Raw genomic sequence first — 16,291 nt, forward strand, 5'->3', positions numbered from 1 at the left:
ATTGATTTGTGTCGTCAGTAAAATAGCCGCAGTTAACTTTATTTTACTGGGTGTATAGTATAAATATCGTTCCGTTCGAGTGAATGGTTAACAAGAGAAACAACAACAACAACAACAACATAAAAGTATTAATAACAGCGATAACGAACGTAAAATCTTAATGTTGTTCTTTGAGATGCTTTAACATTGAATCAACTTGTAAGAGTGGATAATTAAAAACCGTTGGTACGTTTACGAATGCGTGTTCAACATTTATCTGTTTCTTTTAATCCGACAGAGACACGCACTTAACTTTCGTTTTCAGTCGATCGATGAAATTTGAATTCTGTATCAAATATACTGACTGTGGTTGTTACATTTTGTTATTACACTTTTATCGTTCGTAATATATATGAACATACTATGCATATGTACATATATGTACATACATACATAGTAGTATTTCCGCGGATAATTACTGTACCGACTAGCGATTAATCCTAATTGCCGCGTTTTTAACATTTCTACGATTTGTCGAGAAGGATATCGGTATGTATACCCATTAACAATCTGTTACCGCGGCTCTCTTTACAAAGTAATATTGCACTTCCGGCCATTTCATAAAGTTAAGCTAGATCCTATGATGGCAATTTTCAAGCAACGTCGGCTCTAAGTATGCAAATACTGTCCTATGTTTACAATCATAGCTGTTTTCGCACTGTAAATTTCCATGATTCGAGATACGAGACTTGTATACATGAATCTAATTGTTTCACATAACAGGGGAATAGATACTATAGTTTTAAACGATTAGTTGACATTACTATCATAGTTGCAGCTGCAAGATTAATAAGTAAGCAAAGTACAGCTGGTTATATTTACCCGCTTGTCGAACTTGTAAACGCGTGACGTTTGAAACATTATTAACTAGACTAAAAATGAATTGTGTAACTGTTAACGTACTGGCCACAATCGTCTCAACGGACAGGATGAGGAATGTTTGACGTAATCTACGCACATCGATGGCAATTTAGTTTTGATTTTCATACGATTCGGGAATGCATACGGTAATCATATGTATGTTTGTATGATCATCGAATGCGTAGATATTACAAGTATACACATTTTATACACATATGTAAATACATAATATCTACCAAGGATTTCTGACGTCCGAAGTAGGAAACTTGAAAAAGAAGTGGAAGCATGAAAATGTAGTCTAGGAAGAACGCAGCGTTATCTATATGCGCGTATACTTAACAATATAATTGCCATCGTGATGTTCACCGCGGAGTTGTACGCACATACATACATACTTAAACTAAATTGGCTTCCTGGTTGATTCTCGCGGTGGAAGAACGGTGACGAAACTCTCAGTCTCGCTATCGCTGGTACTAAAGTTTGTCCTCTCGAAAGCCACGTTTTCGTTTCGCTTGTTCGAGCTGGCTTCAACACCGGAGTTTAGACTCCTCGAGAAGCCCGAGAACTCCGGGAAACTGCGAAAGTTTCCAAAGAACACGCTATCTGTGCCTACGCTCTCAGCACCGCTCTCGCTGGCACCGTCGCAGACGGATTCGGTCTCGTCTGTTTCCGAGACGCTGCTCGCTTCGTGTCTAAGCAAACGTTTGTGCGAGCCGTTGCTGTCTGTGCTGCTCAGGTATCCGCTGTCTTCGACTTTCATCTGCGGCCGACGATTGACGGGTAAACGACCCGTATAGTTTGTCGACTCGCAACTCTTCGAAAGTCTATTCGAATGTTTACGATGGCAAGATTGCGGCACCGCCGCCTCTTCGTTTCTTCTTTGTCCACCTGGCCGGGAGTCGTCAAACATCGTATCTTTCACACTAGACGCGCGTAGATGACAGTCATCCAGAGACCTGTTCCTGCCTCTCGGACAGCGAGCGTTGTTCCAACAGACGGGAAACTGCTGCTCAATACAATTTCCGGAATTCCTTCGAAACTGCGACGCTACTTGGTGAAAATTCTTTTTCGACGCATCCGCCGATGACTGGTGTTTACACTCGATCGTTAGTGCTTCTTCGGATCGTACCGGAAGCTTCAAGACGCCAGAGTCGGTAGTCCCTACATTGACATGGTCACTGGGGACAGGAGTACCGTCGCTGGTCGTAGGGTCACCCGCTTCGGCAGGACTCCCGTCCCAGACGTTTTTTGACAGAGACGAGTTCGACGATTGCATCGCATCGTTAACACGCCGCGGTGGTTTTGGATGCTGATAGATCTCTTCCGTAGGCGGTAACGGTACCACGTCCGGATGGTTGTTCGGTTGACGTTGCCTCTTTGCTTGTCTCGTGCCGGGCGTCAGGCATTTGATCTTCTTCCAGGGCACAGTGTTGTCTAACTGGTTATTCGTCGTTGTCGACGACGACTCGATACAACTGATCGAATTGGAATCAACTGCATTGGATTTCAGTCTGGCTTCGTAGATCTCGCGAAGGCTACCGTAACCGCGTTGCGAACAGGAGTCGTTTTTCGCGGAGTCTTGATCACGAAAACTGCCTTTGCTTTTCAGCAATATTTGAGCAGGCCTTTCGAGAGAGTCTACGTACACCTCGTTCGGAACATCCTTTTCGTAGTTCACGTCGTCGTTGATCTTCAACTTCATCGGTTTTCGGTCGAGCGTATCGGGCTCGTATTCCGATTCGTCTTGTTTCACGTAATTCTCCGGGGAATCTTGCACTTTAATGGTCAAATGACCAGGGTTTTCCGGTTCGTACTGAATTTCGGGACCGGACTCCTCGCTGCAGGCCGGGCTGTCGTAGCCGTCGTTCACGTAGACCTCGCTAACCAAAGAATAGCTCTCGAATCTTTGCGAGGAGATCAGCTCCGGCAGAGTGTTATAATAATTTCTCTCGAGCACGTCTTTGTTCAAATTGGGCACCATTATCATCATTTCGCCTGTTTTAGTATCGATCACGGCGTTCTGCATCGTCAATTCTTCGTCCATCGGCAGAGCGGTGGAGAGAGCAGGACTCGACTGATCGGTGGATTCCGGCGAAGTTGAGGATTTTCGACTGGTCTTGGACCGTTCTAAACTGTCCATCTCGTAGTCCGTCGCATTTGCCGATCTCGAGTGATGTTCGAGTACCTTCGCATCGAGCATCTCGCGGATCACAGCATCCATGATACGTTTCGCTGTATTCTTCCCGTTGGGGAGCTCGTTGATCATGTCCGGCAGCTCCTTTTTCGTTGAGTTCTTCGTTGGATTCTTCGTTGGATTCTTCGTTGGGCTTGAATTTTCTGGGGTCGATGTTGTCTTTGCTCGTCCTCGCGACGAATTCTCTTCGGTTGTTGTCTTCGTCGATTTCTTGGTCTCCTTGAGCTCGGGCGCGGCAACGTTGTTCGTTTCTTTGCTCCGTCGTTTCTCGGCAGTTTCCTTCTCCACAACAGCGTTTTCCTCCATTTGTTCGATGAACGAGTTCTCGATAGTTCTCCTCACTTTTGCGTTTATCGTCTCATCGCCATTGAATGCGCTCGTGGCGTCTTCGTTTCGTCGGGCGCAGTAACGAAACTCGTCGAACATAGACTTGGCGGACCGAACGGAGTGACTGCGTCGATCGTTGCTCTCGAGAATCTCGCTTCTTGTCCCGCCGTTCTGGAAGCCTTTCGATATCGGTAATCTATCCTTCCACGAGGCCAACGTTTTCCCAGTTACATCTCCCACGATCGGATCGAAGTCGTCGCGTTTGTTCAGTTCCTTCGAGTGCTCGACGTTGTTGGGGAACGTGGCTGCTGGGGAAACTGACTCGTGGTAGGCCCGTCGAGTATCTTCCGCGTCACGCCAGCGTCGTTGCGGTGGCGCACTGACGTCTTCCAACCACGCTCTGACCTTGCTCTCGCCGGGATTCGGCTGATCGGTTTCCGGCAGGGCAGACGTGTTTCCGAAAGAATCGGTGCAGCCGGGGCATCCGGTGCATCGCTGAGACTTCCGTGATTTCGCGATCGACCCGTGAACCGAACTCGAGGACGATCGTTGCCGATTCTTGCCCGTCGAGTCGCACCGCTCCGAACCGTTCTCCTCTTCCGGTATACCTGAATCGTGAACAGAATCGTGATCGATCGAAGGAAAAACGAATTCGCGTATTCAGCAATACTTCCGTGTTAGCTTTTGGAAAAGAACGAACGAACGATCGATCGACTCACCGATGAGGGTAGGGACGAATCTCTTGGCGACCATTTTGTGTTTCGCGATAGAGATCACCTCCCGGATCTTGAGGAGGAACTCGATCGCTGCCGGAGGCGGAGCCTAGCAAAATACCAGGCTACAATTAAATGATTTATCTATCTTTGAGTCTCCATTGCTGGCCGTGAATCGGTAATCAACTTACCAACAACAGTTGCCTATCGAAGTAGGCAGGATTGAAGTATAACTTTCTCCTTTGAACGCCGGGCAATACCGGGATATCCTGCCCGTGGTGATTGTCCGCGGTTTCCACGACTCGAACATCCTCTTCCGGTAATCTTTCGCCCAGAATCGACCCGGACCCGAAACAAAGTTCCGACTGTTCCAAATAAAGGCAGTGGGGATGAACGATCGCCGCCGTTACCTGATTACACGGAAACGTTATTCCCTTCTTAATCGATGCAAGTGGATCTCTCGTTAACTATTCGTCGAGAAAGGAAACCATAAATACGCGAAAGTGAAATTAACAGGGCAAGCCCGACTCGACGAGATCGGATGTCGATACTAATTACAATTTACGACACGGCCACGCTCTCCGAGCGTCTCGATTTGCAGCGAAAGGGAGTTTCCCCGTTACCTATAGGTATCATACGTATCAATGAACTTTTATTAGAGGGGAGGGTAGAATTCAATCGAAATCTACGTGTGATATTATTACTCGCGTGATACTACGCGATAACCGCGTACATTTTCGAAACCTTGTTCACCGTCGCTAGCCGGAAGATCGTCGCCGAGATCGCTTTCCGTTAGGCCACTGTTCGTGTCGCTCTCGAAGTGTCTCGAAGCGGCGAGCAACGGGTTACTCTTGATCAATCCACTCGGTTCTCGGCCAGGTGTTAGGCTTATTTCCGGCTCTTCTTCGAGGATCTTCCTCTTGGTCTTCTTGCTATGGAGGTAGAGTGACACGCTCGCGACGTAGATCAGGGCCAAGATCACGGACGAGAGACCGATGGCCGTATATTCCGTGGTAGACAGCCCCCGAGAGAGTTGCGACGTTGATGAGAACATCACTTCTCGAACGCCTGAACGGGAGAATCGCAAGGAGACGAATGCACTTTCGGTATCTTCGCCCGAAGCGAATAGGAAAGATATGCTTACTGCTTTTGGAGGGTGAACCGGCCACTCTGAACGCAACGCACGGCGCAAACACACCGGGATACTTGGATTTTGCCGAGGCGTCTCTGCAGACCAATTTCGCCGTAACCACACGACCTTCGGCGGCTTCCTTCAGGCCAGCTTCGCCGATCCACTGGAACGAAATGTCGTTTAGAGGATTAAGAAAATCTACGCTGCCATTCTCGTTTGGCATCCGGCCGTAATCGATTGCTATCCCTTTTTATATTATACAAACGTACACTTTTATGGATCGTCCCGTGATCTTGAATGTCACGTGAACGATACAACCGAGAGATCGTATACGGTACTCAAAAGGGGAACGCGAATATCTCGTTACCCATTAATTCTGTTTCGTTCGAGCATTAAATTTTATTCGTATTCGCGTACCATCTTCGAACGTTTCCTCGAACGGCACCCTTCAAACTCCCTTATTAGCATTGCGTCAGCGTTTTTACAAGTAGCAGGAGCAATTTCCGACGTTTTTCGTCGTTCGTACCCGTCCGAAGAGACCGTTCCACGTTAAATTACGACACGTCCTGTAACTTAAGTGTCTGTATTTTATACAGAGATTAATACTGTCGCCGAGATAACTGTTACAAGATGCTGTACTCGCGAACGGACAGTTGTCGTGTACCAAAAGAATGCCACGAATAAAACGAGTCGCGCGTGGAATGAGAGGTATTTTTTAAGGAGACACCGAAAAAATAGCGGCGCCGGTAGCTGCCTCGAATTATGACAATTGCAGTTGCTATTGCGATCTTTCCCGCCGATTTATGTAACTGGACGTATGGGTGGTTGGTCGAGCTCGATTTCTCCCGTCGCAATCAAAAAAGCCACAAGGGCGCATCATTATGATTGACTTTTTCGTTCGGTTCGCTCACAAAAGCAGAACCCTCGGCTAATTGTAATATTGCCCGACCCGACAGCCTGATAACATATTTATATACATATATATATACATATATACATACATATACGTATGAATAATACCGGTGCACATTACCAACCTGTAGAAACGTCCTTCCTTCGTCACGAAACAGTCTGAACGGTAGCTCGGTGTTGGAAAGGTTCCTTAAATCCGACCATCCCGCTCGGCCTAATTGCTGCGCGCCAGTGATTCCGCAGACCGGAGTCGTCACACCTTTGTCGAAAGTGCAGAAACATTACTTCGAGCGACAGCGTGTCAACCGCCAGGAAATAATACATCGTGCGTTGACAGACGCGCGAATCGAGGGATGAACGGGCCCATGAAAACGAAGGAAGTACTGACCTTCGAAGCGAATCTCCGCATGAGGATAGATGATTTGGCCACGTTGAGGCAAGAACACGTACGGTACCCTTTCCACTTGACCTGTGTTGCTCACGAAACCCGCGACGTTGCACTCTAAAAAGGTATCGAGTAAAGCATTCGATCATTCGTATTTTGAAAATCTAACATCCAGCACCTAACCCTCGAACCATCGATTCTCGAAATGCAATTGGGAAAGTAAAAAATGTCTCGACCTTGAAACGTCTATTTGTTAATAATTCTATTCGATGGTTAATCGTCAGCTCGAACGATCAAAGTTCGGATCCAAATTTTCTCGAATCCAACGAGCTTTCGAGATGCACCGTGTTCTCGCGAGGAAACATAAATTAAGGCGTTTCCATTCCCCGTTGCAATTTCGCTCCTTTTTTGACTGACAATTTCGTGTATTCGAGGGACAGCTTGTAATTTCCGGGCAACTATCGCTCCGAGTGATCGCGATGGGCTGCAATTATACAGTTCATCGCGGGAAGACGAGGAGGTCCGCACGAAACTGGTATCGCCTGCGCGGCGTGGTCGAAACGCCTTCAGGAAAGACGCTTCCTTTGATCGAAAAGTACATACACTCGAGACGAGACACGCGGGCATTCCGTCAACGTGAAATCTTTCTGCGTTCGAATATTTATTTTAAGCAGCGTATCCACGTACAGGACCGTTTCTAATTTTCGTTTAGGCTTCGAAAAGGGGGCCGTTTCCCAAAGACGAACATTTCACGGATTACGAGTTTGATATTCGACCATTTCTGGGGAATCGTTGAAAAACACGTCGTCTAATTCGTAATTAACAGTCGATGACCGGTCGGGAAGGAGAAAGCCGATCGTAAAAATGTTAATGGTAGGTACTCCCCATCAATAACAGCGGGGCCGGTTTCGTCAGGTTTAATCCGGCCTGATCCCTGAAATTCATCGCGATTCATTTGGTTAGAACGTCTCGCTCGGACGTAGTTTCTCGTCAAAATAACTGGACAACATCAAACGGATGTAACCGGTGTTGATTTTAATAAACGAAAATAGGAAAAGAAAAAGATACCCATAAACTCAGGCATGTATTTCGAACGAAGTGAACCGTAATAAAAGTTTTGTCTCGCAGGGATATAAAACAGCGAATAACTCCCGAGCCACAAAATCTATCCGGAATCTCACGATTGAATGAATCATCGTGCATTCGCCGTATTCGAACGGCGCTGTGGATTCCTTTTCCGGAGACGGATCTAGGGAGAGTAACGATGTTTCTCGTTGTGGGTCTGGGTCATCGGATGCAACCAAAGCAGCTGTTCTGTGTATATGCAAATCGCTGCAGAGTCTCGGGATGCACGAAGAAACTGCGAACAACGTCGAGGGGGGATCGACGAGACATATGTGACGGGCAACGTGGAAGGCTAGGGTACAATGGAAGTTAATGCGTTCGGTTGTTATTCAAGAGTTGCAAAACACCGTGACTCGGTTCCACCTGATCCACGTATAATACACGGAGTCTATAATTTTCACTTCGAGATTAAATTCATCAGCGTATCCGATAAACGAATACAGAGATGGACAGAATTTTATTGAAATAATACACGATGAGAAGCAGAAGTATTTAAGATCGTCATCAGGACCTTCAAACGGTTCATGAGATCAAATAATTATTTACCAAGTGTCTACTCGTTCAAGAAGAAATATTATTTTATTATAAAAATTCGAATTGCCAAATGATGAAGTATTTTTTTTTCATCTTTTATTCGTTATTCGAAACTTGTTATTCGGATAATAAATTTGCCCATCTCTGAACGAATATAATAAATTCACGGCCCAAAGGTCTCGGCGAAGCGACGCGAAGAGCGAAACCATTAGGAGGAGTTTCCGATGCGCTGGCAGCATTACCCGCAAAAGGAGCTTCTCGCTGGGATGTTAACCAACCGCAGACTCCTCGTTACGTCTAACCGAATGTACTTTCGCGCAAATTCTACCTTGCCCCGAGCTGTTTCCCCACGGAAACCAGTGTTAGGCTGAACGTAGCTTTTTCTTTCGGACTTACGCGCAAGTGGATGGAAGCGCAAGTCGAGTCAAGTTGCGGTGCTTTGAACTAAATTTTAATCATTCCTCGTACGCATTATACGCGTATTCAATGTCTTATTGTATTCAAATGCATCGAGAAGGTAGCGTCTGGATTGCACCGACGACATTGCACACTGCATCGAGCAATTAACAGCGGGTTTCGATGAATCTAGACGACCGGGGTCTTGACCTTGGACCGCTAAATATGCAAATTAGGTCGATGGCATTTTCTCTTTTGGTAGCCACGGTCGTCTTGTAAGAAACCCGCGTACCTTGCAGGAGGACAGTCGAAAGATCTACGAGACTCCCATGAGCTTTCTCCGTAAAGGAATATGATGCCCCACTAAAGTAGAATCGGGTCAACGGGCGAAGTTTTTAATCCTTTGCCATACGATTTCTTTCACTACTTCACTCTCAAGAAGTACTATATCGTTAATATTTTTCCAGATACAAAAGGAATTCTATTCTTATGGATAATGTTACATTTATTCGAAACCTTAAATGTTAATACCAACGGAACACGAAAAGAAAACGAATAATATACATGTTTACAAAATTCAGTTTAAAATCGTTATCACGTGTCTGACTCGATGTTGTAAGGAATGTAAGGCAAGGGGTTAAAGTTCCGCTCGCAGAGAGTGTCTCTTCAGGACTCGCAACTGTTTCGTTTCAAATTCGATCAGCATCGTTCAAACACGTGTCATGCAAACGGCTTTTCCTTCGTACATTCGAACACGTACGCGTAAGTATAGGATCGTTCCTCGTTCCTCCGGCTGTTACTCTTATCTCGTCCTAACACTTCACCCTAACTCCTCGTATAAATACGACATTAGATAATCTTAATATTCGGCTTCGCGCGATTAAGCGTGATGTACGCTCGTTAGGAGGATGTTGCCTATGCCGTATGAGAGGGTATTCGCGGTAAATCTCTTCACTTTCTGGCACATTTTCTGAAATTTATCGATCTATTAAGCAATGAAAATCAATATCCAACTACAGGAGTGAGTTGCATCGCATAAATTTTCATTAGACGACCAAGTAATCCGGCTTCTCTGAATCTCACAACCGACGATACATTCGTTATTTTTCTTTAATTCGATACACATTACTCGAATACCGTGTAAGAACGATTAAATATCAAGACCAAGGATCACTGAAATATCTTCGTATTTTTTACCACCAATTACCTACGGAGGTGTTCAACCGGTGACAAATGACGGCAATGTGTTAACGACCCTTAAAAATTCACCGAGAAACGGCATTTTCCGGAATAACCCGTTCTGTCCATTTTCAGAGATTCCAACCGTAAGCACACAGTAAGCACGCCACAACACTTAAATCTTGATAAACGGGCGACTATTATGCTATTGCGCTCTCTCTTTAAGGAACCGGTACCTTCTGCTTCGATGCGATTTGTGATCGCGCCGACTCCTGTACAGTTTAGTGTCGCGAACTCGCCGGTTTTCCAGCCGTAGGAACAGTTTGATTTCTCGAAACGTCGAATCGTTGGTGGAAATTCGTACGAAGTATACAATATATGTATGTATACGTTAACACGTTGACTGCCAGCTACGAGATAACTCGTAGTTGAAACATTGCAAACATGCTGGATTATTTAAATACCTCTACAAAATTTTGACATAAGATTAATATCACAGTATAATTTAAAACAAGACAAGCAATCTCTATTAATCAAACGCATATATTTTCAAAGATTTATGTAGGGTAATTTTATATATGTATATGTGATATTCATTGTTTTGTATTCACTGCGAACGTCGTGTCGTTTTGCGTTCATTGCCGCCGTGAAAAGTTGAGTTGTTTATAACAAGAGGTAGTTTGTTGCATCTGTGAGAGAGACTGAGAGAGAATAATTTGGTTGTGAGTGCGAGAGAGAATAGAATGGATAATGTCAATGCCGACCATTTTTTAAGTAGTGTTTTTCTAGCAATAGAGAGGGACGGTATAGGAAACACGGATGGCATAATTTTGACGAACTATATTAATATATTTAATTATAGTGTTTCATATTGTATTTGTGAATTATAATATTAAAGTGTTTAATAAATTTATTATCCTGTTTCTACATAATTCTATTACCTCTGATCCTACATTTATGACTGAAAAAAACGAAATAAAGTGTGTCTAGCTACGTACGGCCTTTTTCACTGTGGCAGTGAACGTGTTAAATAACGATAAGACGAATAAAGCCTGTTGTTGTTAAACGATCCGTTAAAGACTTCTGTAGCACACGAACGGTTCAGACACTATTTCTCGAGTTACGGTAGCGAAGTTTAACCTTAAGCTGACAGTAATAGCCCTGTTTACACTCGCGCGAGATCTTTCAGTCTCGGAAACCCTGCTGATTTTATGCAATGTCATAGCCGCGAGAACAGTCGGCCGGCGCATGTGCTCGAACGCGTTAACAGTACTTCACCTGGCGGATTACGGCCAGGTGGTAAAGGTATTAGGGTATCCTCGAGGATGCGTCACCGTGCAGCACCGTGTCGGAGAACATTTGTCACGTCAACGGAATGGACGAACCGTTTTCTACCACCCTGTGCTGCCGTCGTTCCAATCGGGCAACTTTATAAATATCATGGCTTTCCCGTCATCAATTTCCACCAGTTTTCCTCGCCGCGCAAGAAACGGTACCAGTTTTACCAGTTTCGCGTAAACATTCGAGCTAAGCGCGTTGGAGATGCATTTCAAGCGTACACTCGTGAATTTCGTTCCCCAATGCGCGATCCGATCTGTGATGTCCGAGGTTCGTTCGCACATTAGTCAGTGGAACAGCCTATGGGAACGAGGCCCCTTCGACGCGTCGCGAAAAGGTTATCGGAATCATTGAACGGTCGCGGACAATCCGATTCCGACATCAAGACGGAAAAGTACAATTTCTTTCTCATGATTTTTTCACATCAATTAGAAGCGTTTAGCACAGACGCATCAACGAAAACGTAACCACCTGTTTAATGGGGTTCGACTCGCGACGGTGGCGTTAGGTAGGTATCTACTCGATAACCTAAACCAAGGGGTCAAATAGTAAATATATTACCCACTAAGAGCGTTATAGTTGAGCAACCAGTAAATATTTTAGCCACTAAGAGCATTATAGCGAGTACTTTGAAATTTTAGAAAATTTGAAATTGTAAAATCTATTCTTAGCTCGCGGGCCGTAGAAAAAGAGGCGGCGGGCCGGACTTGGCCTGCGGGTCGTAGTTTGCCCGGCCTAAACCACCGCTAAACCCAAGTTAGGAGGTCGGTGTCTCCGGTTCTCGGGGGTCAAGCGGTTGTGTGGAACGTTGTCTTTGGTCGCTTCGAAGGCTGGTCGTGTCCCTTCTGCGACTGATAAATAATCGATTCGCGAGGATACAGCTACGCCGAAGACCGGAGGCCAGTGGAACCAGCGTCGCGCTGATCAAAAGTACCGCAAGAAGCGATATCTCATTCTGGTTACGGTGTACGGAGAGTCCCCTGTCCGTTCGGCAAGCGGGTCTTCATTGCATCGATATTCTTCTCCGAACGTCCCCTTCCGTATCGGTCGCGTATGTTACAGAGCGATAACGGCGTCCATTCGTGTCCTCGTTGTCGAAAGCTTTCGCATCGAAATTATACCGAAAGTGGTCCGAGGCGTCTCTCCTCGATCTTCCTAACGCGCGGTGTCTTTCGTCGCGTTAAAATGTACGATGGTATGCGCCGACTTAACGGTGAAAACGGTGACTAATAATGTTACTCGAAGCAATCCCAGCGGCAATGTATTGGCGCTTATCGGCAACGAGGCCTATAATTTCACGATCCCTATTCCGCGGTGACACTATCTATCATGGAGCGAAAGAGCACGCTCGGTTTCGAGGATTCGACCTAGCTCGACGAAGGTCAAGGTTCACCGGCGTGGATCGTCCCGTTGACTCGTTTCCCGAGGTCGAGCTTGCTGGTCGTTAATCAGCGGGTCGTTATCCGATAGTCGATCGTGGAGGGCACAAGTAGCCGACGCCGCCATCCTCGCTTATATGTATACTCCTACATGCGAACGGGGACACCGCGAAGAGAGCTGCCGGCGTTAATTGGTCGCCGTCGTCGATTATCGTAAATCGTGTCGTTCGGTGGGCTCTTTAATGAGAAACGCCGCCTGATCGACGCTCGATCGAGGAGGATCGGGAAGAATCGAACGCGAAGTCTTTGCCCTGACGAGGAGCTCCTTGACGAAAGTGAGATGACAGTTTCACGATTTCCTGGAACCTGCCAACGTGCGAACAAAAACTGAAGATTGAGCGGACAAGTTTTTTCTTACAAGAAATTTGTATAGCGACCAACGATGCTCTCGACTATATCTTTGATAATTTACGACTCTGTTTATGAGGATATAAACGTCATCTTTAGATTTTTAAATACAGCTCGCACGAATTTAAGCAGGAAGCCGAAAGAGAAACGGTCCAGGAATGAAAAAGTATTACAGTTTGTTCTGAAATGAACGGACGTTGTTTCTTCTCGACAAGATTTACATTCCATACGATGATAATAATAAGTGCACTTAGAGGAGGCAAATAAACAGGTTTGTTATCTTTGCCTTACCGTAACTAATACGCGCACGTGTTGTACCTACCTATAATTTGCAAAACAGGTCATTCCTTGTAATTGATATCGGGCTTGCGTAGATAGTTAGGCGTTACCGGGTATTACATCGAGTTTATGGCTTTTCGAGAGATTAAGGTTGCGATTGGTGTACCGAGAACAATGGGACTTGCTTAAAGTGAACGACTCGGTGGTTAATGTGCAAATTAAAACGAATATTCAAAGGTAGATTGTTGCACGGATGCAATGGTAAAAGCAGTCGAAAGAAAATTCTAAATTAGTTTGTCCTGGTCCAGGAAGCGCAAGCTACCTTCATCATCCAACATCAATCACGCTCTGAAAAGACGCGCTCTGGCAATTTGCTTAAGATTTTTTCGACCCTTTGGGAAATGTACGGTTGGTACAGTGCACAATGCTTGTCAGATGTTTCGTAAGCGCTCGTGGTTGGCTGGAAATGAAGTTTCGTATGTACAATATACAAATAAGGTATACTTAGGATCTCGCGATTACATCATTACTGGACTGGCTCGGAAGATCTTCGAAGGATGGACTATGAAGTTACGAGATGGAATTTCTGCAACCTTCTGGGATGGTCTCGAAGACTCGAAACTGGAGTTATTATACAAAGTGCACTTAATGAAACAAAGGTACCTTCTTCGTGCGAATACAGAGAAATTTTGGAAAATCTCTGCATCTTATTGCAATCGGAATGCAGATAGCCATTGTCGTGACAATCTATCGGCCGAATCTTCGGTGCTCCGTTGGTATGTGGGTTCTTTCGTACCATCTTATAGTCTCTCGAATATGGGAACCGTTTGCATTCTCAACAGACTTGGAATGCTGGCCCTTTACGTTCCCAGCACCTCTAGCATGTATGGATACCACAAGCGTTCGATAATACCTTAGAATATTTTCTTCCCTTTTACGTCACGAAAGCATTGAACGAAAACATCGCGAAAAAAACAAAGAAACTGTTCGTTGATTACTCCTATAGTATAGCCAGCACTATACTCTTGGAACAAGTTATTGATTCTGGATCGTGACTTCTACGGACGATGTTCACAAATCATCGTAGAGGTTGTAATATCCGAACACTACGATATTACAAGGCAAACTTTAATAGATGCCGCGAAACGTGCGCGGATCTTATAGCAGCCAGAAATCGCGAGGGTATTCCATTATTATTCATGGCTAGCGATCGTTGGACGAGGTATAGCACGACGAAACACGATTCTCTGATCATCGAGTAACCAGTAGTTTCGTTCCAAGTCGTGCATTTACGTCAGCTTCGTAAATATTAAACAGTCTTCTTAATTACTTACTACATTCCATGATTATCAAAATGTTCCAATCGTACGAAAGAATGCCGGTGGAAAAGTTTTCGACGGAACACGTTTTAATGTTCCGTGTAAAGTAGCATTTACATTACGGTTCATTTCATTGCCATTCGATCTTGGTAGATGGTCGTCTACGTGCCAGGATTCACGTTTCAATCACGGTGACTGATTCACCGCTACCGATCTGATTGTCCGTTATTGAAAATCGAATTGCAACTATGAAACTCGAGCCGCGAAGAGCGTTCTTCTTTGAACGTGTCTTCGGTTACATGTAACAGAAAATTACATGTTCGTCCGGTCGGGTTAGGTCTCGCAATGCTGCGATTGAACGCGTAATCGTGTATTTATTGGCGGTAAAAGGCGACACGGTTTACGGTTATGCGCAACATGTTGAAAATTGAGAGATTCTAGTGTCGTAACGGAAGGAACGAGTCACGTGGATCACGGAAGGTGCTTCGAGACCGCTACGCCGCGCTGGGGACCAGCTATGGCAAATGTTAATGACACGAGATAATTTCTGAGGGCTGAAGGTCAATGCATGTGGTCTCGGCCGACGCGGACGTACGAATCCGCGCTCATCGAGAATCGATGCTGCCTCGAATGAGTCGATGCGTTGGCGATTCGCCTTTATCTCATCGTCGGATCGAACAAGTTACAACGATGAGTAATGAAAAGCAACCGACGTATCTGTCTACTACACACACCACACTGGTTGTGCAACTCTTTACAATGTAACATTTTTCTGCGAAGCGATAATCTTCGACGGTGTCACCACGAAGAAGCTGATCCTAAAATATTTACGAGATAAGGACTCGCAGTTCCACTTTTCACAAGGGCTTCGCTAATTAAACTACAGGGAACATCTTTGGAATTCGATAGAATACATATGTATAACGTCGAATCGAGGAAAATGAATCGAGTCAGTGGTTAATAGGTATATGTATAATGCAGCGGTTCGCTGTCTAGCGCCCTCGTGTCTTTTGCGCGCATCAAAGTCTCCGGTCGCCTACGTATATCTCTTCGCATTTTTACGAGCCTCGCGATTCTAGAAATTCGAGATCTCTAAGGAGTACTGGTACAACGGTCCGCAAAGGTCACGAACGTTTCACCTAATGGCGAAGCGAATATATTTCACATTTGCGCTTCTCTCTCTCTCTCTCTCTCTCTGGTTATTTGGAATCTATAAGATGTAAAGCCGCAAGGGATCTCCGTAATCGGCAATTTACGGGCAAGTTCTTACGAGACAAGCTGCAACCTTGTAGAAACTTTTCCCTTTATGCATCACAATCGCTGTATAACTGTTCTTACATCAACGAAAACGACGTATCCCTGTGGGTATCTCTTTAATAGCAAACCTACGAATATGCGAGAGTTAGTTACCTTGCGTAAACAATGTTGTTGCAGAAGCTGTGTAATTAGTAATTACATTTGAAAATTCCTGGGAACTGAACGTTGCGGTTTGGAAAACAGCAACGCGTCCGCATAAATACAATATGTAATGTACATAATGTATAAATTATGTTCGTGTTCGGATTACCGTCCACGGTGTTGCTAGAAGACCCGATAACAATGATTCGTAGCGGTCTGTAATGAGGTTTTAAGTATAGCGTATTACACGATTATTTCTGGGTCGAAATGTTTGAAATCGGTAATATCGGATTCTTGGCTGGAAACGAGGCTCTCGCTCTGCCTGCCTATCAATATTCATCCGAAGCCCGGGCCCCCTACGTAGCATTTCAAA

The 16,291-nt window shown here is 45.1% G+C and overlaps 1 protein-coding gene across 1 annotated transcript in view; it reads right to left on the reverse strand.

Annotated features, from left to right (window-relative positions):
* Positions 1 to 1,300: 1,300 nt before the first annotated feature.
* The window catches only part of LOC107194399, a 45,907-nt gene continuing 30,916 nt past the window's right edge, over positions 1,301 to 16,291 (reverse strand). The window contains exons 4-10 of the mRNA XM_015584019.1: positions 6,567 to 6,680; positions 6,304 to 6,437; positions 5,279 to 5,429; positions 4,868 to 5,202; positions 4,326 to 4,544; positions 4,141 to 4,243; positions 1,301 to 4,029 (exon numbers count right to left, since the gene is read on the reverse strand). Of these exons, the coding sequence (XP_015439505.1) occupies positions 1,301 to 4,029; positions 4,141 to 4,243; positions 4,326 to 4,544; positions 4,868 to 5,202; positions 5,279 to 5,429; positions 6,304 to 6,437; positions 6,567 to 6,680 (3,785 nt within the window). The remainder of the gene's footprint in view (positions 4,030 to 4,140; positions 4,244 to 4,325; positions 4,545 to 4,867; positions 5,203 to 5,278; positions 5,430 to 6,303; positions 6,438 to 6,566; positions 6,681 to 16,291) is intronic.

The sequence above is a fragment of the Dufourea novaeangliae genome, unplaced genomic scaffold (assembly GCF_001272555.1).
Source record: "Dufourea novaeangliae isolate 0120121106 unplaced genomic scaffold, ASM127255v1 scaffold39, whole genome shotgun sequence".
Lineage (NCBI taxonomy): Eukaryota > Metazoa > Arthropoda > Insecta > Hymenoptera > Halictidae > Dufourea > Dufourea novaeangliae.